General features: G+C 33.6%; 1 protein-coding gene across 1 annotated transcript in view; it reads left to right on the top strand.

The window, feature by feature from the left end:
- Nucleotides 1-23,922, top strand: part of LRPPRC (leucine rich pentatricopeptide repeat containing) — a 114,495-nt gene that overhangs the window by 53,562 nt on the left and 37,011 nt on the right. The window contains exons 15-25 of the mRNA XM_003926760.3: nucleotides 751-778; nucleotides 2,695-2,752; nucleotides 3,834-3,940; nucleotides 4,158-4,235; nucleotides 4,576-4,620; nucleotides 5,028-5,141; nucleotides 6,143-6,273; nucleotides 6,987-7,072; nucleotides 8,486-8,693; nucleotides 17,137-17,261; nucleotides 18,026-18,132. Of these exons, the coding sequence (XP_003926809.3) occupies nucleotides 751-778; nucleotides 2,695-2,752; nucleotides 3,834-3,940; nucleotides 4,158-4,235; nucleotides 4,576-4,620; nucleotides 5,028-5,141; nucleotides 6,143-6,273; nucleotides 6,987-7,072; nucleotides 8,486-8,693; nucleotides 17,137-17,261; nucleotides 18,026-18,132 (1,087 nt within the window). The remainder of the gene's footprint in view (nucleotides 1-750; nucleotides 779-2,694; nucleotides 2,753-3,833; nucleotides 3,941-4,157; nucleotides 4,236-4,575; nucleotides 4,621-5,027; nucleotides 5,142-6,142; nucleotides 6,274-6,986; nucleotides 7,073-8,485; nucleotides 8,694-17,136; nucleotides 17,262-18,025; nucleotides 18,133-23,922) is intronic.

The following is a 23,922-nucleotide window of genomic DNA, read 5'->3' as shown; positions in this document are numbered from 1 at the left end:
TTTATCTTATTTTACTTCATCTTACTCTTCACTGTTACAGCTTCAGGTTACCCCCACCTGGAGGACCACATGAGTGATACTCTGCCTTCTCAGGGAATTATATTTAAATACTTTGATCTGACATGTTAATTTTGATCACCTGGTTGAGGTGGTGTGATTTCTCCATTATGTAGTTACTATTTTTCCCATTACAAGTAACAGACAATCTGTGGACAGTTACTTTGAGACTATGTAAATGTCTTGCAGCATCAAACTTGGACCCCAAGATTTAGGGGTGGTTCTTCAAAGATTCTTGCCCAAATCAGTGGCACAATCTGGGCTCACTGCAACCTCTGCCTCCTGGGTTCAAGCAATTCTCCTGCCTCAGCCTCCTGAGTAACTGGGATTACAAGCACCCAACAACACGCCTGGCTAATTTTTGTATTTTTAGTAGAGATGTGGTTTCCCCATGTTGGCCAGGCTGGTCTCAAACTCCTGACCTCAGATGATCTGCCTGCCTTGGCCTCCCAAAGTGTTGGGATTACAGGTGTGAGCCACTGTACCCAGCCTGTTTTGGATAGTTGAAATGAGTGAGTGTCAGCCTTTCTAAATTACCTTGTCCTAAAAATTCATCCTAATACAGCAAACATTTATTTACTTATTAATTTTAATACTTTCATCTGTACATATTACATGAAATAGTTGCGAATGCTTTATAACTTCATGTTTTTTAACCTGGGTTTATTTTTGATCCTTTGCTGCCCTCTGCAGGTCTATGAATATAGATCTTTGGAGCAAGGTAAGTCCCCCTAATACTGCAAATCATAAGGTGATATATAAAAACCCATTAAGAATAAATGCTTTTTAATAGCTTTACATGTTTATGATATAAATGAACAAGTAAATGAACTTAGAATCTTGAAATTAGTAGTTTAAAACAGCATGAAATTTATTACTGAAGTAATTCTTGACTTAGTCGTAAATTCTTAATAAGGTTTTCAACTTCTCCAAAATGAAACTGTTAACATTATAATTATGACATTGGACCTACAGCTTTAATATTAATTTTCTTAATGTATATTTGTATATTTTTTCTGTTTCTGTATATGAATTATATGCAGACCAACTTTAAACTATTACCTTTTAAAGAAGTTAACTGATTTTATGTAGGAAGTATAATTATAGTGAATTATAAGATTTCCAGCTTAAAATCAAAATGCACATTATTCCCTGTGGTTTCCAACTTAAATATTTTTTAAATGTAAATTTAATTTGATTTTATTTCTAGTATTACTTGAACTGCTATTCAAAATGTATAGTCAATTCTAATATATAATTGGGATATTTTATATCTGGAAATAATTTTTGTATTAGATTTTATTTTATTTATTGAATGTATCTTTCTTCAAAATTTGATATTAAATATGGCTGTCTTACATCTAATATGTGGCTACAACTTCTGGTACAATCTATTGTCTTCTACATGTATATTGATTAAAAAACAGTTTGTAGGTGAGGATTATTTTGTTTTGCTTTGCTGTTGAGAAATTCTCACTTCTACCTTAACTATACTTTGAATTACTGTTAATTGCAGCATAATTTTCATAGTGACATATGATCAATTTTGCCTAATTCTCCATATTATCAAGCAAATAATAGTGAAAGTTCCTGCAGTTTGAGTTTTTAATGCTTAATACCAGGCATTGTTTTTGTTTTAAGAGCAAATAAGCTGATATGTAGAATATACATAAAGTGGTTCAGGATTCCTAACTCATATTACTTTGGACAACTACCATATGTTTCCATTCTTATTGTCTTCAGCCTGAGGATATATAGTCAATACTGTTTTTAAAGTTACACACCAATACCATAGGTTATGTAATAATTTTTATCATGAAATCTATATTTGGTTTTCTGTTAAAATTTTGCTGGTAGATTTAATGTTGAAAAATAAGTGTTGTATATATCTTTCAGTGTTTGTGAATTCAATTGATAAGCATCCAGCGGTAGAAGAGGGAGGATCAAAGAGAATAGCTAATGGATGCTGGGCTTAATACCTAGGTGATGGGATGATCTGTGCGGCAAACCTTCATGGCTCACGTTTACCTGTGTAACAAACCTGCACATCCTGCACATGTACCCCTGAACTTAAAATAAAATTTGGGCGAGAAAAATAACTCATGTGAATAAACTTTAGATCTTTAGACCCCTTTTGTTTTAGTCTCATTAAGATGAATGGAAATTGCTATTAAATATCTAAAAGATATAAATTATTTAGCAGTTCAGGATATTTTACTTTACATTTCAGTAAAACTTAACATAAAATGAGGAAACCAGTGCAATGTCAACAAAACCAAAATCAATATGATAAAGAATAATATTGGTCAATAATTCCTATCAGCTATTTTCTATTTATAACAATTCATTTAGAGTGATGTTTATATATCAATTTATAAATCAGTTTTGAGTCTTTGTGACGTTTCACAAAACATTGCAGTTTTCCTTCAACATGGATTTGCTTTTGTTTTTAAAAGACAAACCTATTATTTAAAAACAAAACAATTGCCTTCTCGGGTGGGGGTGGTTTTGAATTACTGTGATATAGAATAATACCTTACTGGGAAGAGGTTTTATTATTTCAAGAATTCAATTTCAGATTGTATTTGTTCTCGTTTGCTTCTCTTGCTGCAATGCACGAATTTTCTGTCTTACCAGATAACAGAATTGTTGTACAAGGATCAACGTTATTGCCAGAAGCCTCCAGGACCAACGGGTAGTGTTTCAATTTCGATGATTGTAACTTATCCACAAATCCATTCTTCTGTGTAATAATGGGTTAGGAGGATTACAGTAGTAAACACTTTATTTTTAAAAGTGAAATTTGAAAACATTTGTTTATTAATCTTTATATTGATTACAACATTTTGAGATCTGAAGTGTTTGGTTTTGTTACAATTTTTTTTTAAATACAGGGTTGGGAAGCTTTTTCTTTTTGGATATTGGGGAAATATTTCTTCTGCAACCTATGGAAACAGGCTTAAAAATCAGTGATTCTTAGTATTTATGTGCTTTTAATGTTTTGCAGGTGTAGTTAATTTTAGACATAAAATGTAGGGAAGGTTTTTGTGGATTTCCACTTCAAATATAATTTATTACCCCAAATACATTGTTTTGACATTTAATTATTTTCATTTTTCATATAATGAAGCTTAGAATATGTAGTTTTCTGTAAGATGGCATCCTTCTTGAAAGTTTACATTTCTGTCCTACGTATTATTGTAACATGGCCCTATATATTTTATGCTTGAATGCAAAGGAAAATTACTGTTGTTACAAAACATCTTTATTAATCTTGGTTTTTCATTGGCTAATAGGCAGCTCTCCACAAGATTACTGTATCTGCTTATTAAAATTATTTAACTTTCTATACTCAACATTTAACAGTCTTTTCTAATTTTATGTCCTTCCCTAAATATTGTCCACAAAAAAAATTGTATAGAAATGTGTACAAGACATTTATTTATTCTTATTACTTGTTATTTGGACAGAAACGGGGTAAGGCCTTGGGCAGGACCACTTCTGTCACAGAGTGGTGGGAAAAAAATAGATTGAAGTAAGATTTAGTACTGAAAAGCTGTCACTCGGTCTGAAAATAATTAATATTCCTTTCACTCACCAGTTAGATATGTGCTCCCAAACCACATAATCTCTATGCCTCAGTGATCATTGTTGCCATTTCAGAGCCTCTCATCAGGGTGACATCTCACACCAAAATGATTTCTTATAAATTAATCTTGATAACATGACAGTCTCAGTAATTTTAGTGGAATGCTTTCTCTTGTTTTTTTCCACAGAAGCTGTTGGCTATTTTCTTTATAACTTGATTGACAGCATGAGTGACTCAGAGGTACAGGCCAAGGAGGAGCGTTTGAGACAATACTTCCATCAGCTGAAGGAGATGGTACCATTTCATTTTTTGCTATATAATGCCTGTCCTGCCTGACATGTATCTATTAGATTTGAAATTGCTGCTTTTAAGTACAACCAGACCACTTCTCAATGACATGCAAGAGTTGGAGACTTAAATTATGTCTTAGATAATTTCTGTTAGACAAATTTCAGTTCAGTTGTCTAAAACTCAGGGTTTTTTTTTTTCTCCCTCCATTCCCTTCTCACAGAATTTTAAAATTCCTGAAAATATCTACAAAGGCATTCGTAATCTTCTGGATAGCTACCATGTTCCTGAATTGATTAAGGTGTGTGTAAAATAGCAATCAAATGTTTGACTTATATATAACAGCATGTTAAAATTTTATACATTTTTTAAATATGATGCTTCTGGCCCAGAAAAAAAAATTTTATTTTAATGACAGCCATTAAAGCAAAGCTTTTCATTTATTGTTCATAAATTTTATTTATGTAATCATGAATACATGTAAAACATTAATTACAATGATTAATGAAGTATGAAAATAATGTCTAAAATTTTGGAAAGATGAAAAATGGTAATATGAAGTGAGAATTTGCTTTTGATGTTTGCTGATGTATTTTCACTTGTGTTTTCTAATTCTGTGCTAATTTAAATTTCAATTTTAGGATGCTCATATGTTGATTGACAATGAGAATTTAAGCTCTCGAAAAGTAAGTAGGTTTTTGAATAGATTCTACATGCTATAGTAACCATATTTAATGAGTATTCTGGCTTGTGTACTTGTGAAACCAGTGTTTCCTCACATTTTTATCATCTTGTATACCTCTAAGAAGTTGTGGGTAACAGAGCAACACTCTGGCAAAAACAAAAAAAAGTTGGTAAAACCTGTTTCCCATCTCAGAAAAATCAACACATCTAAGAAATTTACATATAATCTCAGGTGTTTCATAAACCCCTGGAGTCCAACCATGGTATTAATTAATTACCAATTAATATCCCTGATAGCATTTATGACTTTTAGGAAAGTAGAAAGAAAAGTCAATTTAAAGGGAAGAGTGACAAAAGGGGTACAGTTCCTTTTTCAGTAAATTTTTCTTTCCTTTTTTCTTTTCTGTAGACTATGCAACTTTCATCATCTAAATTGGAGTCTACGATTGAAATACTGAAAGCTGAAAACCAACCTATAAGAGATGTCCTAAAGCAACTCATATTAGCGCTTTGTTTAGAAGAGGTAACATTGGTTTAAATATTTAAATGTTATTAAGGTAAAAAAATTCTTGATAGATAACAATAAGAAAAACCAAATATAATATTTATGATTTTTATGATTGATCATTATACGTGGGCTTGTAAAGAATGCAATTAAATGAAAGGTTAACTAATTTCAGCTACACCTTGAATGGCATGTTTTCGGGTTGCAGTAGTTTGTTTACGATAATCTGCAAAGTGAATGATAGTAACAGCCGTGATAGGTTTATCATACATGCCAAATGTCCTTTCAAGCCATGGCTCCGGTCTCTTATATCTAGATTGTCAAGCAATTGATACATGCAGTAGTCATTTGCAAGTCAAATATTACTAGGTTGTTAATGCAGGGATTGAAATTCCATTTTCCTGCTGAAAAAAGGCTCTTTCTGAGATAAAGGGTCTCTTGCCTTTTTTCAGCAGGCATCCAGCTGTACTTTGTTTTCATTTTAGTGTAGGTTTGCATTTTGTGAAATATCACTAGACTATTTTTCAGTTTCTAGTTCAATATAATTCAGTCATAAGCTTACGGTTTTAGGAAAAAATCTCATGACTAACTTTAAGATTATAACCTGCCACTGTTAAATTTGAAAATATTTCTTCACATTACTTGGATACTAAACTAGACTGAGAAACTTTTCAATGATACATATTTCTGCATCCTGAAGTTAGACTGTGGGTAGAGGTTGTTTATTAAAAAAAAAAAAAAATACCATACACAAAGCCTAAAACATCAAATTTGGCATGAATAGTGGCCTATTTTATATTACAGATAACACATCTTTTAACCCCTACGTGTGTAAGACTTGCCTAGTTTTTAGGGTGAATAAAAATACCAGGGGGCAAAGTCAGGTTGTTTACATGAAACCATTTATTTTTAAAGTACTGTTAACTTTTTCTAAATTCTGAACATTAAAACTAATAATATGACATTTTTACCTTCACACTGATTTCTTCTTTCTTTTTCACATCTATGCTGTATTTTAGAATATGCAAAAAGCCCTTGAAGTGAAAGCAAAATATGAATCAGACATGGTTATCGCTGGCTATGCAGCTTTAATAAATTTATGCTGTCGACATGATAATCCAGAGGAAGCCTTGAACTTGAAAGAAGAACTGTGAGTACCCTGGCACCAAAACAAGTTTCAACATTTATTCTGCTCTACAGACCTTGATAGATTATCTAGATGGAATATTACTCTCTTATATAAAATGTAATTTTAAAAAATTCTTTTGTTGTCAGTGTTTTTGAAATTTTATATTATAAGGCTCTTTAATTAATTGTGGCTTATGTTCAGCAAGGTGTCTTTGTTTAAGTATGATAAGACATTCCAGTCTTTAGAACCAAAGGGTTTTTTTCATTGATTAAGTATCTCCATATCACATCTGTGGTGATGGTAACTATTTTATGAGGCTTGATAACATTTCACTTTCTATATTGTAGTGTAAATAAAATTCTATCCATTTCTCTGGTACCTTTGGTTACCTTTTGTTAGATTTTTCAAGTAAAAATGTCTTTTTGGGCACTTCAGTATTCGTGATGAAGGTTAGAATCACTTAAAGCTGATGAGTTTCTTCATTAGTATCCTATGCAGGTGGAGTGATGCAATATATATGTAGTGTTAGGCTTTTACTTCACCAGTCACTTTGAATATAATTTCATGTGAATTTGTATATGGCTTCAAAAAGAAATCCTAAATGAAGTGTAGCGGCCAATGTTAGTTAGTTCAAGTCTTCTGATGAGCTTTTGAAAATTGATTAAATGGATATTGCCGTTCTTTTTGCAGTTAATTGACTTTTAAAATAATACAAATGTGGCTTTAATTTTTAGTGACCGCTTAGATTCATCTGCTGTCCTTGACACCAATAAGTATGTAGCCCTCGTAAAAGTATTGGCAAAGCATGGCAAGCTCCAAGGTAAGCCTCAGCACAGTAAGGAAATACGTGATGCAAGTGTCTTGCCACTGGAATAACATGTGAATTGATATTAATGGATATCATGTCCTGCAAAGTGCTTGAACACTTTGCATACAAATTTGCATGTGAATCCAACCAGAGCTGCATGGACAGTGTAGGCCATTAGTTCTAATGGATTGGCAAGCTTGTCATTTACATTTGCACAGCTCAGTGCTTTTTGCATTTCTGCAGCTAGTTTTTATTAGCATTGCTGTTTGGATTGAGTTTGAAGATCATGACTTATGGCACAATTTGCTTATATGCCTGCACTAATGGCTTTGTTTTTGCTTAAGAAGGTCTGAACGCTGAACAGAAAACCAGTAAACATAACCTAAAATACGAGTCTGAATTTTGCAGTACTCTTTACCTCACTTTTTAATAACATTAACAAAATATATACTTTAATTAAAGTTTTTATTTAATAGTTCATGGAAAAACCATAGATGATTACATAGCTGATTTGCATACTCTAATTTTCTCATTGTTGAGATAATGCTAAGCCTAATAAAATTAATTACACTTGATAATACATTCTTACTATTTGCTTGTTTCTTAACTTTCTGATTTGGCTTCATTTTGAAACTTCCTTTTTAGCATTCTTCTTTTCCTTTGATTTTTAGAAAAGATTGTTTTAATTTTATTATAGGGAAAAATGTATGGAGAAAATTGTTTATTAGAACATTGAATTTTTTCCCTGGGATGCCTTTCTAACTCTTTATAAGGATTAGCCTGTGTTTTTTAAAATCACCTTTTGTAAAGTGGTCAAAACATTTTGTCTGTGTAATAATTAAGAACAACATTATAAAAATGCACTTATTCCATATCCTAAAATGTTTGTTTCTGCCTTCCTAATGAAGCTTAATGAATCTAATGTATTAACATGCAGTCTTTTGGAAAGCTTTCATTGGCTCTGCTTGGCTAATTAGTATCGACATAGCAAACAGGCCCTATCGGTATCAGACCATTAGTCTGGCTGTATATACAGTGTAAACACATCTTTATTATCTGGCCTCCTGACAAGCCATCTGGTGAAGAAACAATGGTGTGATTTAGCAGATGTTAGCTCTGAACGATAAAAGCATCCATTTAGGAGGGTCTTACAGCTATAGGGCAGACCGTACAGGGTTATGTGGTACAGAGTGGGCACACAGTCCCTATCTATAATTTGTAGTCAAAGTTGCAGGGAAATGATAAAACCATGCTATTGTGGATTTATAATTGTAGTCTCGTTTAGAAATGCAAGTAGTAATTAACTTGAAATCGGCATTATACACTAGAATTTACATTCCTGCTGGGCTTGAAATGCTGTTTTAATAGCAGTTTGTTTTCCCTACATGAAATTACCTAAGGGTCTTTTGTGTTACTTCATTGTAGATGCTATTAACATTCTAAAGGAGATGAAAGAGAAGGATGTTCTTATCAAAGATTCAACAGTCCTGTCCTTTTTCCACATCCTAAATGGCGCAGCTTTAAGAGGTGAAATTGAAACAGTAAAACAGTTGCATGAAGCCATCGTGACTCTAGGGATAGCAAAACCATCCACAAACATAAGTTTCCCATTGGTCACTGTATACCTGGAAAAGTAAGTTCATTCAATTTTGAATTTTAAACGTTGGCATTAAAAGAATGAGTCTAATAGTTTGGTATTAGAATTTGTAAATACTTTCGTGTTGGGGAAGCCTTGGAGGTCATTTGCTACAGAGTCAGAGGACTTATATGGACTAGATGACCTTTAAAATCATGAGCAGCCCTGTGGTCCTGTGGCTTTACCTCTCAATGGAATGGTCCCTGGTGCTTTTCTGTAGGAGCATGTGATTACATGAAATTGAATATAGTTTTTCCCAGTTTTGAGCCTGATAAGTGTTATTAATAAATATAAGAAAAAGGATTTTCTAGGGCTTTTGATTATGTGTCTTGACTGCTGGTTATTCAGGTAATAGGTGGAGAAGCATTTTCAGTGCTCCTTTTCGTCACAAGGTATTTTAAAAATACATATACCAATACAGTTAATCTATCTTTGATAAATGATGTAGGAGAGATATCTGTCTTGTTGGAAGATGAATTTTGCTGCTAGGGCAAGATTTACTGAGTTTGGTAATTTTTCCATTGGAAATGCTCTTGTTGGTGTTCAATTTAAGGCATTATTTGCAATGTAAATCATAAAATCAGTCTATTTTATAATCAAAACATTTTTAGTAAGATGATTAAACACAGTTTGTCATCTTTTTCTTTCATATTTTTGTTTTCTGCTTTGCTTTTTAAATTTCCTAGATCTTCTTTGTCAGCTCTTTCATAGCTTAACATAGTTTGTAATCTGCATTACACAGAGACTGCATTGGCAAAGTAGATTTTAAAAAACCCTAGACAAAAATAGAAGCTAATAATTAAAATAAAATAAAATTTAAAAATAAAATAGAAGATATATATAGATATATAGATATATAGATCTATATATATCTTAAAGTAGTATAACACCAAAAACATAGATACTAATTTGGATTTCTTTAGTCCAGTTAACAAGGAGAGCCAAATTTGATTGAAACACATAAATATCTGACTGTGGATATAGTATGGGTGTCCTATCGATGCCAGGAGAAAAATAAAATATGTATTTTAATGATTCTTATGTTTTTCCCAAATTTCTGGTAGTTTTTCTTTATTTACTAGAGAGTATAATTAATTGGATATTATAAATGATTTAGTGTTGAATTTAAAATGTATAATCAAAAACATCTCTTTTAACTATCTGTTAAGAAATGTGTGTATACATGCATGCACACATGAAATGATTCCTTTGCCATCCAATCAAAAACAATTATCAAGTTAGATGACTGGCCAAATCTTAACCTCCACAGTCTCAGCATTACATCCTTTTAAAGAAATAGTGATTCAAACAATTACTGTGTTATTGAGTTATCATATTCACAGCCAACTTTATATAGAAATCCTATAATTAATATGATTCCTATTAGAATTTTTTCGATTGCTTAAAAGACCGGTTTCTGCAAATTGCATGTGCAACTCAACAGAAAGATTTGAAAGAAATGGGCCCAGTGCCCAGAAGAATTAGGCCCTCCTACACTACTGGGCAAAAATAAAATAATTAACAATGAAAATGAGGCCATGGTAGAAAAGTATCTTACAAATAGAAATACTTTGAAGACAGAGGAGACGTTGAAAGCTTTCCAAGAGAGGTCTGCAGATGGGGCTCATGAACCAAGGAGAGCTTACCCATGGGAAAATGGAAACAGCCTGGAATTCAGATGTTAACCTAGGGCATCCTCTGTGCTTCTGATTATATCTTGCAGTCAGATATTTCTGTGTCTCAGTCAAATTCGGCTCTCCCTGTTAACTGAGCTAAAGAAATCTAAATTAGTATCTTTTTGTTTTTGGTGTTTTACTACTTTCAGATATACATACCTTCTATTTTTATTTTATTTTAATTATTTTATTTTTATGTGCCTAGGGTTTTTTTTTTTCCTCCTTAACTACTTTGCTAATACAGTCTCCATGATGAGGTCTTTCAGTTTCATGCATTGTAATTAAAAGAGTTATTGACTCTTTCAGAGTCATGAGAATAATAAAAAACGATAAAGGAATGTTATATTTATAAAATTGCAGAAAACAGCAGAAACATTCATAGTCAGGGGAAATGCTGGAGTAAAACCTTGACTTTGAAACTTTTTCTCAATCGTGTTTTCTCCAGCTGATTTAAGATAGCTAATTAATTCAGAATCATGACAAGTGCTAGGATTAACCACACTAGCCTGCCAAAAAGTCCACGTGTTATTTGATTTGATTGAATGTGTTTAATCTTCAGTAATATCATGTAATTGACCTCAGCAGGTATGAGCTCATCCGGTAGATGAGCCTTATTTATTCAAACTTGTGATAGAATTATAAAAAACATTTTAGAACATCGTCATAAATCTTTACCCTATCATTCAAAGGCAAGCATCTTTTTGGCATGTTACTGCAAAAGACTCTAAAGAGAATATCACTTTCATGTTGTAAATCTGAAGCAAATCCATGAGACTGAGTTCCTTAGAAAGATAATCTTTAAGATTCAGTGGATCTTAATTCTGAACCGATTTTTCCAGCATTGGACAAAACACTTCAGAAATGAATACTGCGTCAGTGTGTGTTGCTCCCTGAAGCCCCTCTTTTCTGTAGTGATTCAGATTTGAGAGCATTTCAGTAAGGAAGTCCTTTACATAAATTGCCACTGCATTAACACTTAATTCACTTACATTTTTTACAGACAATGTAAAAAAGCTTTAGTAACAGATTTAGAAAATTGTAAACAAATTGGTAAACTAACCTGCTTTTGTATTATCAAAATGAAATTACTTGCATTGAACAGAAAAAAATTTGCAGTTGAACAAAATTTTTGTGTTTTATTTACATTACATTATATTACAGTCTCTAAACCACATATTTACATGTAGTCCAAATGAATATTATTTTAAACATTTTCTTTTGTAACTATTTCATTTTAAAATGTATTTCTTTTATTGAAATCATGCCTGATTCATGGAGATGACAGCAATCTGTCACATTAAGGAAGAAAGAAGTGATTTAAAGTAGGTTAAAAGAGTTTTTGATTAGTCTTCATGTTATGGTCAAGGAAATGAAATTAATGAAGTCTGGGCCATCAGATTTTAAAGCATAAAAATTTGTATGATGCAGTTTCAGATTCACTTGATCCATTTTGGTTCCATTGCATGCATTCAAAAATAACTGAAGCTGTTTAACTGGATTATATTAGTGCAAGTGATCAAAGCAGCTTTAATTTCTGCTTTCCATTAAGGACTCTTTTGGGGCTGATTTGTGTTATAATCTGTATATGTACATTTGCATTTCATTTAAGTATATCATGAACTTCATATATACTATCCTCCCAGAACTCTTGCTAAATTAATATTGAGTTCTTCATAAAGGTCCCAATTTCTCTAAGATGAACTTGTAACAATGTTTTTGGAACTCACTGTAATACTTTAAAATGTTACATAAATGGGAAATAGGCTTTTTTAAATGTTGATGATCTGTCATACACACTCCCCTTCAATTTTAGCATCTTCATTTGTACTGGATACTTTTATTATTTATGGGAATGCTTGCCTTCTAGAGTAAAACTCTTTACGTGCTGAAAGGAAATTAAGGAGGTTTGGCTCTTTTACTCCATTATTGCAATTAAGAATTTAGCATCATCAGTGCCAAAGGACAAAAAGTGGTTCATTTGCCCTAGGGGGACAGGACAGTGATAAGATGATTTTTCGTCAAGGATCATTGGGTCGTAATTAAGTTACATTCATGGCTATTGCGTTTTGAAGGATGATTGGTAAATGACAGGCTTCATGTGCTTAGTACGGACAGTGTGCAGTAGGGTTTTTTCTCCCTCTGTCAGAAAATCCTGTTGAGCCTGATAATGTAAATGTGGCATTTTATTCTGAACAAAAGAGCAGGGAAATGAGCTATCTTGTCTAATCATTCAGTTGTTTAACACCGACTTCCAGTTTAGACTCAATTGGCTGGAAAGCACTTGACATGTGAAGTTAGTGCTGTTCGGAACGCATGTTTGAGTAAATTTTAAAGTAAGTGACAGCTAAATTGTACCTAGGGAAATTACAAAGCCTTCAACACAGTTAATTTTTTTGGGGAGGATTAGTTGTAATTGCAACACCAGTCTCCTTGAAGATTCCTCATTTATAGTGAACAGAAAAAAACATTTAGCTCTTTCAAGTGCTGGTTCTCTTAACAGAATATTTTTGTGAAGATGATGGTTTCTCTTGAATTTGTTTCTTGCCATATTGAACATCTGCTTATGATTTGTAAGATAGTTTGTTTTAAGGAGTTGAGTTTGGTTTTTGTTTGGTTTTTCATTTTTAAACTTTGTTTCTCCCCCCAAAGCCCTTCTTTTCTGTAGTGATTCAGATTTGAGAGCATTTCAATAAGGAAGCCCTTTACATAAGTTGCCACTTCACTAAGACTTAATGTATAAGGTTGCAGCACTTTATTCCAATTTAAAAAATCAATATTTGTCATTTTTTGTTGTTGTTTAAATTAAGTATACTCTCTGGATTAGAACCTTAAGAGACTAACGCTACTGACAGATGAATAGATAGTTGTCACTCATGATTGTTTTAACAATTCCAGGATGTATGAACACACTTAGGGTTTTTACAGGTATATGTATTCAGGAGTGTGTCTGAGTTAGGAGTACATTGTTTCCTGGTATCTTGAAGTAGATAGTTTTATGATTGGTGGATGTCCCACAGAAACGTCTGTCCAGCAAACTTACATCCTATGTGGTGTTTGTTTTTCCGTCAGTGACATTACAGCATACTTCAGTTTCAGAATGACGACTAAAACAAGCGGTACTATTAGATTTGCCACCTGAGCTTCGAGCTTGCTTTTCTGGATGTTCTTCCATGTAATAATGAGAAATTGTAGTTTATAGTAGTTCTGTGTAGTCATGTTCCCTTAAGAAGTGAATTCTAGATTCTAGAAGTGATCCATTCAAGTTAATGAATTTAACTGTCTTTTAAGTTTCCAAATTTCTTACTGGACCCAGTCCTATCTTATATACGTATTCTTAAAATTTAGAATTATGGAATCTTTTCCTCAGTTTTACCTTCATTTCTTAAGACTCACAGAATTTTGGTAAAGCTTATATTTTTAATTTGCATCAAACAAAATATTGCTTTTTAAAATGATTGCTTACTTTTTATTAGTGTACATAGTTTTAGGCATGAAAATTATGTTGTCTCTTTAAAGTTTGGGGGGTTTTGATTTTTTTTTTAAGGGATAATAGTATGTCATACAGTTGATTTTCTTTTAGTGTTATTTGTGGAAGCACTGACTAAATTTTTATTAGGAGTGAACCTTTAAATATTTGTATGTAAAACTTTAGGCATTTTGCATATATGCTGATGTAAGCCTGGCCTCAAAGTTTTAAATGAAGAATTAATGTGTCGACATTAATTTCTTCAAAGGATTATTGTTATGTTTTAGTAGGATTTAAAATCATTTCTAGTGCTCAAAGAAATCCACAGAAAACTTTGGGTCACAGAAACTAGAAGTATACTCGTTCGTAATGTGTTGTTCCACATTTTGGCTATAAAGCTGTTTTTACCTTTCTCCTTTAGATACTGTGCTTCCCTTACTGATTTCATCCTGCCTAATAAAAGTGGTATTTTTACATGACGATTTTCTCTGCTTGTGCAAAGCACTTTAGATAAACCTAATAAACACAGAGTCATAGAACCTATTAGAACTGGGAGGGAACCCAAATGTCCTTGAGTTCAGCCATTGTGATAATCTGCTTTTCATTACCACCTCTAGAAATGTATCATGTTGCTACAGCTGAGCAGCGTTAAGTACTCTTTATCAGTTAAGATCGAAATACAGAGTCCTGCGACTACATAGTATCTTCATAGCAGTGCAAATTTTACGTGTTTTTAAAAAATTTTTCATTTCCATCATCAATTAAGTTTTCAAGCTTTAATATGAAAGATTAATAGTGATATAAATTATGTGGGGAATGTAAATTTTTATCTTTTAAAATGACATGCTCCAACCACAAGTCAAAATTAGATAATAGGGACTGAAAAACTGATCAGTCATTTACTTTTTTTTTTTTATCTCCAGTATACTTTGTATGAAGTATTTTATTATAAATTTCTAATTCATTTTGTTGGCAACTTAAGAGCAGTAATGTTGATACTTAAAATTACTAACAAATATAAGAATTATTTCCATTTTGCTATTCTTGTCTTTTCTGTTGTTGTTCTGAACAGGTATAATCTTCAGAAGCATATATTTGGAGACCAAAGACTATTAACATGTCGCTTTGATTGACAGAACAATTATTCATTCATTTATTGATAGCTTTGACCTAATGTAGGGGGAAATACAATTGAAACAATACTATTCTAGTTCGGGAATTGATCTGGAAAAGCAAATCATGCCACTTTAAAAAAATTGTATTAGCTTTGCTCTTAAAAATGTTTTAGTAGTTTTTCGTTAAGCGGAATTATAGAAAGGCAATAACTGAACCTGTGTCTGCATTAAGGGAAAATACTGATTATATAAAGCTTTATATCATACGTGGTAGCTACTGTACCATTTCTCTTGTATGACAGTAATCTAGCCTGCAACATCTACTTGCGGTTTTGAAATTAACCTGTAATTTAGTCTTCACCCCAAATGACAAAAATTCAAATGACTCTGTGGGGTGCCAGAAGATGCACTGTAAACAGGGCTTAGTGAGGGGATAAGGTAAGAGTTCCATCAGGATAGGTTCGTTTTCACTGTGTCACTATTATTGCAATAAAATTAACATTTCTTCGTTGTCTTTTACTTTTTTAGTACGGCTTAAAATCAAATCTAGATAAAATAGTAATTCAGTTTAGGGCAACATAACATTTGTATAATGGACAAAAATGTGAGGGCTTTAACAGAAAATATAAAAGGACTTTCTGATTTTGAAAACTGTTGCGTGTATGAGAAATTTATATTCTCTACAAAAATCTTCACTAATTGTCACTAGTTGTGCTTGGAGCTATGTCTCTAACCATGCCTTTTTAAAAAAGTACCTTTCATACTCTCTTTTCATAAATTTTTAATTTCTTATTCCAAATTATACCACTTTATTAGATTATTCAAATTCTAGTGCTTTTAATAAAGCATAATGTGTAATTAGATGTACTGAACTGATCGTTAAGTCCAGCAACTTGCCTGCTAGTTCCTTCCTCTCTTTACCTGATAGCCTTAGTCAAATCAGCCAGTCTCTAGATGCCCCAATTTCCTCATCTCGTTAAAAGTAAAAGTGGGTAGCAAGTAGAATTGGATCATAAAATCTCTGTAATTCTTCCAAAGTCTTAAATATTTCTCATACTGACATTGTTCTTTTAAAGGAAAAAAAAATACTTTTTAAGGACCCACAAGGATATAGCACCACACTGTTTAAGAAACTGACTTAATGACAGTATCTCTTTAATTTCTCACCACATAAAAGAAGCCTTGACTTTATAATTAGAAATAATTTTTAAAAGCCCACCCTTTAATGAAAAAGTATCTAGAATTCTCCTAGAATTCACTGACCCACACGAATATCCTAGTTTTCACAATAGTAAGTTCCTTTTTATATGAAACCTGGGTTATTTACTACTTGGCTAGTAAGGTGGCAGTATGAAAAATACTATGATAAAGATGAAAAGTGCTTGAAAATTCCTTAAGCTATTGGTGGACATTTAATAACGTTTACCAAATCTAAAATTTTGAGGTACAATTGTTAAAGGCACATAAGTAATTTGAAAAGGTATTTGACTGTAGTCCTTGCTTTCAGAAATAATATATTCTTCTTCTTCTTTTTTTTTTTCTTCTTTTGAGATGGAGTCTTCCTCTGTCACCCAGGCTGGAGTACAGCGGCATGATCTCAGCTCACTGCAACCTCTGCCTCCCAGTTCAAGTGATTATTCTTCCTCAGCTGCCCAAGTAGCTAGGAATACAGACACGTACCGCCATGCCAGGCTAATTTTTGTATTTTTAGTAGAGGTGGGGTTTCACTGTGTTGGCCAGACTGCTCTTGAACTCCTGACCTCAGGTGATCCACTTGTCTCAGCTTCCCAAAGTGCTGGGATTACAGGCATGAGCCACCATGCCTGACTAGAAATAATACATTCTTATGGCAGCTTACGACATAAAGTCAGAATTTATAAAATCAGAGAATGCCTTAATCTATTTGTACTTTTTTAAAAAGTATCCTTTAACACATGAAATAATGAAAGATGAAGCAGGGTAAATGGTGGACTGCTGATGATCTATGTATTCTGAACATTTACTTATATATAAAGAATGTTTCATTCTTTTTTTCCCCCCATTTTAGCTTTGTGGTTTTCTACCTTAAGTAAAGCTCAGTTGTTTACATATTAATTGGTCATTAAACATCTCTCTAAAGTATTACTGAGAGACTAAGCTGAATTAGATATATTTTATTCATTGTTTATTTTTTTTTTTCTAAGGGATGACCTACCTGCTGCTCTGGAGGTTGCCATTGACTGCTATGAAAAGTATAAAGTATTACCAAGGATTCATGATATCTTGTGTAAACTGATAGAGAAAGGCGAAACTGATCTAATTCAGAAAGGTTAGTCATGCTCTAATATCTTAATGTAGTTGGATTTTTTTCCCTTCTTGATTATTTAATCTTAGTATGCTGTTAAGAGAAATTTCAGCAGAAGGCCAGCATATTCAGAGAAACTTTTTTTTTGAGATGGAGTTTCACTCTTGTTGCCCAAAGTGGAGTGCAATGGAGCAATCTCAGCTTACTGCAACCTACGCTTCCTGGCTTCAAGTGATTCTCCTGCCTCAGCCTTCTGAGTAGCTGGGATCACAGGCGTGCATCACCACGCCCAGCAATTTTGTATTTTTAGTAGAGATGGGGTTTTTCCATGTTGGTCAGACTGGTCTTGAACTCCGGACCTCAAGTGATCCATCTGCCTTGGCCTCCCAAAGTGCTGGGATTACAGGTGTGAGCCACTGTGCCTGGCAGAAACTTTTTTTTTATACTTGTGAAATCTAAAAGAAAAATATCAGGTAGATTTCCCGTATTTTACATGTTCTTGATTTTAATAACTGTTCATTTTCAAAAAATGTCTATTATTTTTGTGTTCTACTTCTTGGTGATCTGTCTTCACGAAGATTTTTTTTTTTTTTTACCCTTATCCTCACTAGTTCTCTTTGAAGCTACTGTGTCAGGTACTTAATTAGTCGATACAGCTATAATCTTTAAGTTATTCGTAATATTTGTTTTTAAAATTAATTTTTCTTGTATTTGTCTAGCACTTCATATGCTACTTTTTTTTTTTAATTTTTTTCTCCTAATATATCTATTTTTTCTCTCCTCCCTAGCAATGGACTTTGTTAGCCAAGAACAAGGTGAAATGATGATGCTCTATGATCTCTTCTTTGCCTTCCTACAAACAGGAAATTACAAAGAGGCCAAGAAGATCATTGAGGTATGATTTTAACTGCAGTATTCTAATTGTAGAGCTGTTTAGACTCTTAATTAGAATACATTTAAAATTTTTAACCTTTAATTACACTTGTTCTGATTCATGTTAATAGAATTCAATCCCAATAATGTCGGGGGAGGGGGATCTCGGCCAGCTTCTTTATTGTATATAATTACAGTTCAGAAAAGGCAGTCTGGTTGTATATTAAATTTGTTTCCTCACTTTGTTAAATTCACTATTATATATCAAAATGATATTTGCATATTAAATCTTGGATTGTGGAACAATTAAATTAAACTGGCATTCCTGGGTGTAAAGTTGCTAATCCTCTTTGCCAAAGAATTCTTTGTTCTTAAAAGCAGTGGAATTTAATTTGCTGCAGACCATGCTCAGATTTATTTGTAATGCTTGTCTACAAGTTAATCAGCCAAACAAGTGCTGTCTGCAACTGTTTGGCATTTAATTTAAATTTTCTTCTTCTTTTTTTTTTTTTTCCACTATGGTAAGCAGCTTATGGGAAATGGTAGGTGACAAACCTGGCCTATTTAGGATTAGTGTATTTTATCTAGGCTTTACTAAATTTTGCTTACTGGAATTGATAAGTCAAGGGCCAACTATAAAGTCTGTCCAAATTGTGATTAATTTCACTATTAAACAATTCTATGTCCACTAAGAAAACAAAACATTCTACAGAAAATGGACCCATTGCCTTAAGAAAAATTATTTCATGTGATTAAAACTGTTATCTTATATCAATAATCATGGTTTTTCTCAGATTATACTTTGCTTTTATTCAATGTCCTTTTCTAAAAATACACAGTGGACAGGACGCAAAAGTGGTGTTTGGCCTCCTTATTTGTATATTGATGACTGCTTATCAGGAAAACTGAAAATGTAGGCACACAACCCAGAAAACTATGTATTTTTTTCTCCTGGTGTTTTTTGGAGGAGAGAACAGTCTATTATAGAAAAGGAGGACTGTGAAATCAACTCAGAATTTTTTTCTCTTTCCATTTTATGACTCTGCCCACTTGTCAGTGGACAGTGGGGCATGCTATCGTGCTATCTTGGACAGACCCTTCTGTAGCTTAAGTAGTTCATTTACATTTTCTAGAAAATGGTATAATTTTTTTCTGCCGAAAGTACAGTGAATCCAAACATGAGAAGAGCTGTCTGCCTCTTGAGTTCTGCTGCTCTGTGTGTACAGTGTCAGTATTAGCAGGTCACTGATCAGAGGAGAAATGAAGCTTGGGTTTTCAGATAAGAGCAATGAGAGGTTCTACAGGAGGAAAGCATGTGCCTGTCTTTGTGTGGTAAGATGTAATAGAAACAGCCAGAGGCAGAGGAGTGATTTCTTTCTTTTTTTTTAAAGATGGGGTTTCACCATGAAGGCCAGGCTGGTCTTGACCTCCTGCCCTCAGGTGATCCACCCACCTCGGCCTCCGAAAGTGCTAGGATGACAGGCGAGAGCACCACGCCTGGCCTAGAAGAGTGATTTCTTCTTTTGCCATCTACCTGCTTATGTGATAATAGACAAGTTATTAAACCTCTCTAAGCTTCCTCATGCATAAAAGAGAATATAATATCTGTCTTTAAGATTCAATCACATAATGTATGTAAAGCAGCTTGCATGTTTCCTGGATTATGGTAAGTGATCCATAATATTAATTCCCTTTGCCCCTTGAAGGTAAGGTTGCCTTCTTTACCTCACGTAATTCTAAATATGATGCTTAGCATAAGGTACATGCGTGTCACATGAATAGGCAAGAGAAGACTGCCCGTTAATTACTTAGAGCTTTGCCAGAGTACATTTAGGAATGGCTGTCTGCTGATGACAGAATTTTTGTAGTAGATGTGTATGAAATTTTTTAAAGGGTAAAGAATAGCTTTGCAGAAAGAATACTACAAGTCATGAGTAACATTTTTATCATTCCCAAAAAAGCAATAGTGTCTTATCATTGGGTAGATTCACTGTGGTTGAATTTCCAGAGCTGCACTGTATTTGAAGCACTGTGGAAATACTTAGATAAACCAGTCATAATGCTCATGTTAAATGAAGAAAGATACAGGCAAGTCTCAGTGTGTAAATATGACCTGTTTTGTTTTTCAAATGAGTTGGCATACATGTATCATGTATGTAATATATTTGACAGTCTTCAGTTTTTCAGTTTTGTTTGTTCGTTTGTTTTGATAGGGTCTTGCTTTGTTACCCAGGCTGTAGTACAGTGGTAGCTTAGTTTACTGCATGCAGCCTTGACCTCCTGGGTACAAGCAGTCCTCAGAAAGACCTAGCCTGAAAAAAGTCCTTTCTACAACACTTCATCTTACAGCAATGATTACATTCTATAGATTTTCTTTCTAGAGGTCTCTTTGACTAGAATGAATGGAAGGGAGAGAGACACGAGAAGCAAAGGAATGAGGGGAGGGGAAACTGGTCCAAGTGGGAAGCCCTGTAAATGTTACCCATCACCTTCACTAAAGAGCTTCATTCTGGAGGTTTCAAATGAAGAAATCTGCCAATGCCACCTTTAAGGGTTCATGATAGGAGATGCTGTATCAAATCTAAGAGCTCAGTTTATCTTGTATCTATGTTAATTCATTCTATTTTCTGTTAACTCAGGTCTCTATCTGTCATGTTATTTTGAGATGACTGAGTAAAGTGTCTTCAAAATCCACCCCTGTTACCGTAATTTTGAGGGTAGTGATGTTTGGGGTGAGAATTAAAAGATGAATTGTGAGTTTCCACATAGAACGGAGACAAAAGCATTCCAGGCAGAAGGAATTGCCTGTGCAAAGGCCCTGAGGCAGCAGAGGTTCCTCCCTTTACCCTTCTTCTGCCTCTTAGGATTCTTGTTAGAGAACACTAATAAAATGACATCTGGAGGGTCTGGTACATTATCAGACATTTAATAAATGTTAGTTTGATTCTCTTCCTTCTCTATGCTATTCTTTCCCGTATAGAAGTTAATCCTTTTGTCTCTTTTGCAGATATATCCTCTGTAGCCTATCTTAAGAACCCTTGGGAATCAAACCCAAGGGAAGAGGTTAGAATAAGAAATGCTACGTTTCAAGCGGAATTTTTAACTTTAATTTCTCATCTTTGTGTTGGTTCTGAGAACCTGGCAGTGCCTGGCACGTGACAGGCATTCAGTAAGTGAATGCAGAACTGCTCAGAGGGCTAAGGGTTAAATGAAATAATGTATTTCTTCATAGAAACCTTTAATATGGTAACATTTCATACATAATTTAACTTTTTTGCCTGTACATATAATCTCTCCCTGGATTTAATGTCTGGTCTTGAAAAAAAAGAATGAGTGATCCAAAAAGTGATACTTTATTTATATGGTCTGCAACACTCTTTTTATGGGAGGTAAATGAAGTACCTGAAAAGAGCATAGACTAAAAGAATAAAGTCATTTTTCTGTTTGTTTGTTGGTTTACAGAGAAATATTGGATTAGAACTCAGGAACTCTTGAGTTTTAGTTCCAGCTCTGGTACTAGGAACCATAAAGGAGGGTCCCATTCATAAAGACATAACAACATTACTGTCTAAATGTATCAGGGGCCTTCAAAATGGTAATGACATTTGACCAACTTTTGAGAAATGATCCTAAGTAAATACTCTGAAAACCAAAGTGGATAAAGATGTAAATTATTATTATTACCTGTAACAGTGAAAGTTTTTCTCAAAGGAGAAAGGGTTTATGAAATGGAATGATATGGCCATTACAGGTAACACTTACAAGATTTTGAATTTGGGATGTTCAGCTGGTAAATATTAATACAGATATTCCAGAATGCAGAAAAATCTGAACTGTGAAACACTTCTGCTCCCAAGCATTTCAGATAAGGGATAATTAGCATATAGTAGTTATGATATTTGAAACCAGGCCCTGAGTTCTTATTTTCTGTTGGTTCCCCTGTACCATCCTACCTCCATGATCTTGTGACTGCTCAATATCTGAAGTGTCAAAAACAGCTTACCCTTTCTCCAGAATTGCTCTTTCTTGACTTTTCCCTCTTTCCTTATCTGCTGTTTTGCCTTTCTGTTGCACTGCAGCCAGAGTAAATTTTTATCTCTTCTCAGTGAGGGGAAAAACTCTCTTTTGATGGCTTTTGATTTAAGACCAAAAGTTTGGAGTCCAGTGATCTTCAAATCTTTGTTATTCTCCCTTTTGTTCTTTTCCAGATCAAGTTCAGAACTTTTTTGTTTGTTTGTTTTTGTTGTTGTCTTGACTGCCAAAATTTCAAGATACGTCAGTTCTCATGTAAATGTATACCTGCTCCTCCCATGAGTTAGTATAGTATCTCCTATAACAACTGGTCAAGTGGATCATTTTTAGTTCATGATAGTTTGTTAATTGGACTTGCTCAGCTGTATTTTCCTCCTTACTATACATGGTCCTTAAGTCTTGGAAGATTTTAGAGAAAAGGACAAATGCTAAAAGATTTAATAAGCACCATGATACCTTTTTTGCTCTCTTGTTCTATGCTAGCATTGAGAATAATATAGTTGACCCTTGAACAAAATGGGTTTGGATTGTGTAGGTATACTTTCATGCAGGTGTTTTTTCAGTAAATATATTGGAGAATTTTTAGAGATTTGAAAAAACTCACAAATGAACTGCATAGCCTCGAAGTATTGAAAAAATTAAGAAAAAGGTGTGTCACGAATGCTTAAAATACAGGCAGATTCTAGTCTGTCTTATCATTTGCTTATCATAAAACATATGCAAATCTATTATTAAAAGTTAACATTTATCAAAACTTACACACACATAGACTGTACATGCTGCTGTTCATAGTTGAGAGAAAGGTAAACAAATGTAACGAAGTACTAGTCATAATACAGAAAATTAACTATAGTACATATTGAATTACTGTAATTATTTTGAATAACACCATGACATCCATACACAGTATCACTAGTGATGCTGGAAGTGCTTCCAAGAAGTAAACTTAGGACATTTCAAGAAAAGGTTGACTTGCTTGACACGTACTATAGATTGAGGTGTGCAGCTCTGGTTGCCTGCCATTTCAGATAGAAATTCATCTTTTAAACAGATGTCATAAACTTACGGCATCAAAAAATACAATACTGTAAAAGTATTTTCTCTTATGATTTTCTTAACATTTTCTTGCTGTAGCTTACATTATCGTAAGGATATAGTATATAATACATACACAAAATATGTGTTAATAGACTATTTGTTATTGGTAAGACTTCCAGTCAACAGTAGGCTATTAGTAGTTAAGTTTTTGGAAAGTCAAAAGCTATATGTGGAGTTTTGACTGCACAGATGGTCAAACTCTAACCCCCTGTATTGTTCAAGGGTCAATTGTACTTGAACAGTACTTGGGTTGGGGTGGGGTTGCTGTTTTCTTTTTTTTTTTTTTAAGAGAGGAGGTCACGCTGTGTTGCCCAGGCTGGAGTGCATTTGCTATTCACAGCTGTGATCATAACATACTACAGCCTTGAACTCCTGGCCTCAAGCAATTATCCTGTTTCAGCCTCCTGAGTAGCTGGGGACCATAGGTGCATGCCATCTTCTCCAACATGTTCTTGTCTTTGTCCCTTCTTTGAAGCCTATGTGCACATGATTTTTCCTCCTACTCTGTTAACTAGGGGACATGAAGCCAGGGTGGGCAGTTTTTGTTGTTGCTTTCATTTGACATCTCCAGCAGTAGTGGCAAGAAAAATAAAAACAGGTGAAAATTTCTATTTGAGTTAAATTCAGAATAATCTTCCTTGAGACAAAGTTGGAAATGTAGTAGAAAAACTTTCATTTCTTT

The sequence above is a fragment of the Saimiri boliviensis genome, chromosome 1 (genome assembly GCF_048565385.1).
Source record: "Saimiri boliviensis isolate mSaiBol1 chromosome 1, mSaiBol1.pri, whole genome shotgun sequence".
Classification (NCBI taxonomy): domain Eukaryota; kingdom Metazoa; phylum Chordata; class Mammalia; order Primates; family Cebidae; genus Saimiri; species Saimiri boliviensis.
The sequence above is the reverse complement of the archived record's forward strand: the minus strand, read 5'-3'. Positions and strand labels throughout refer to the sequence as shown.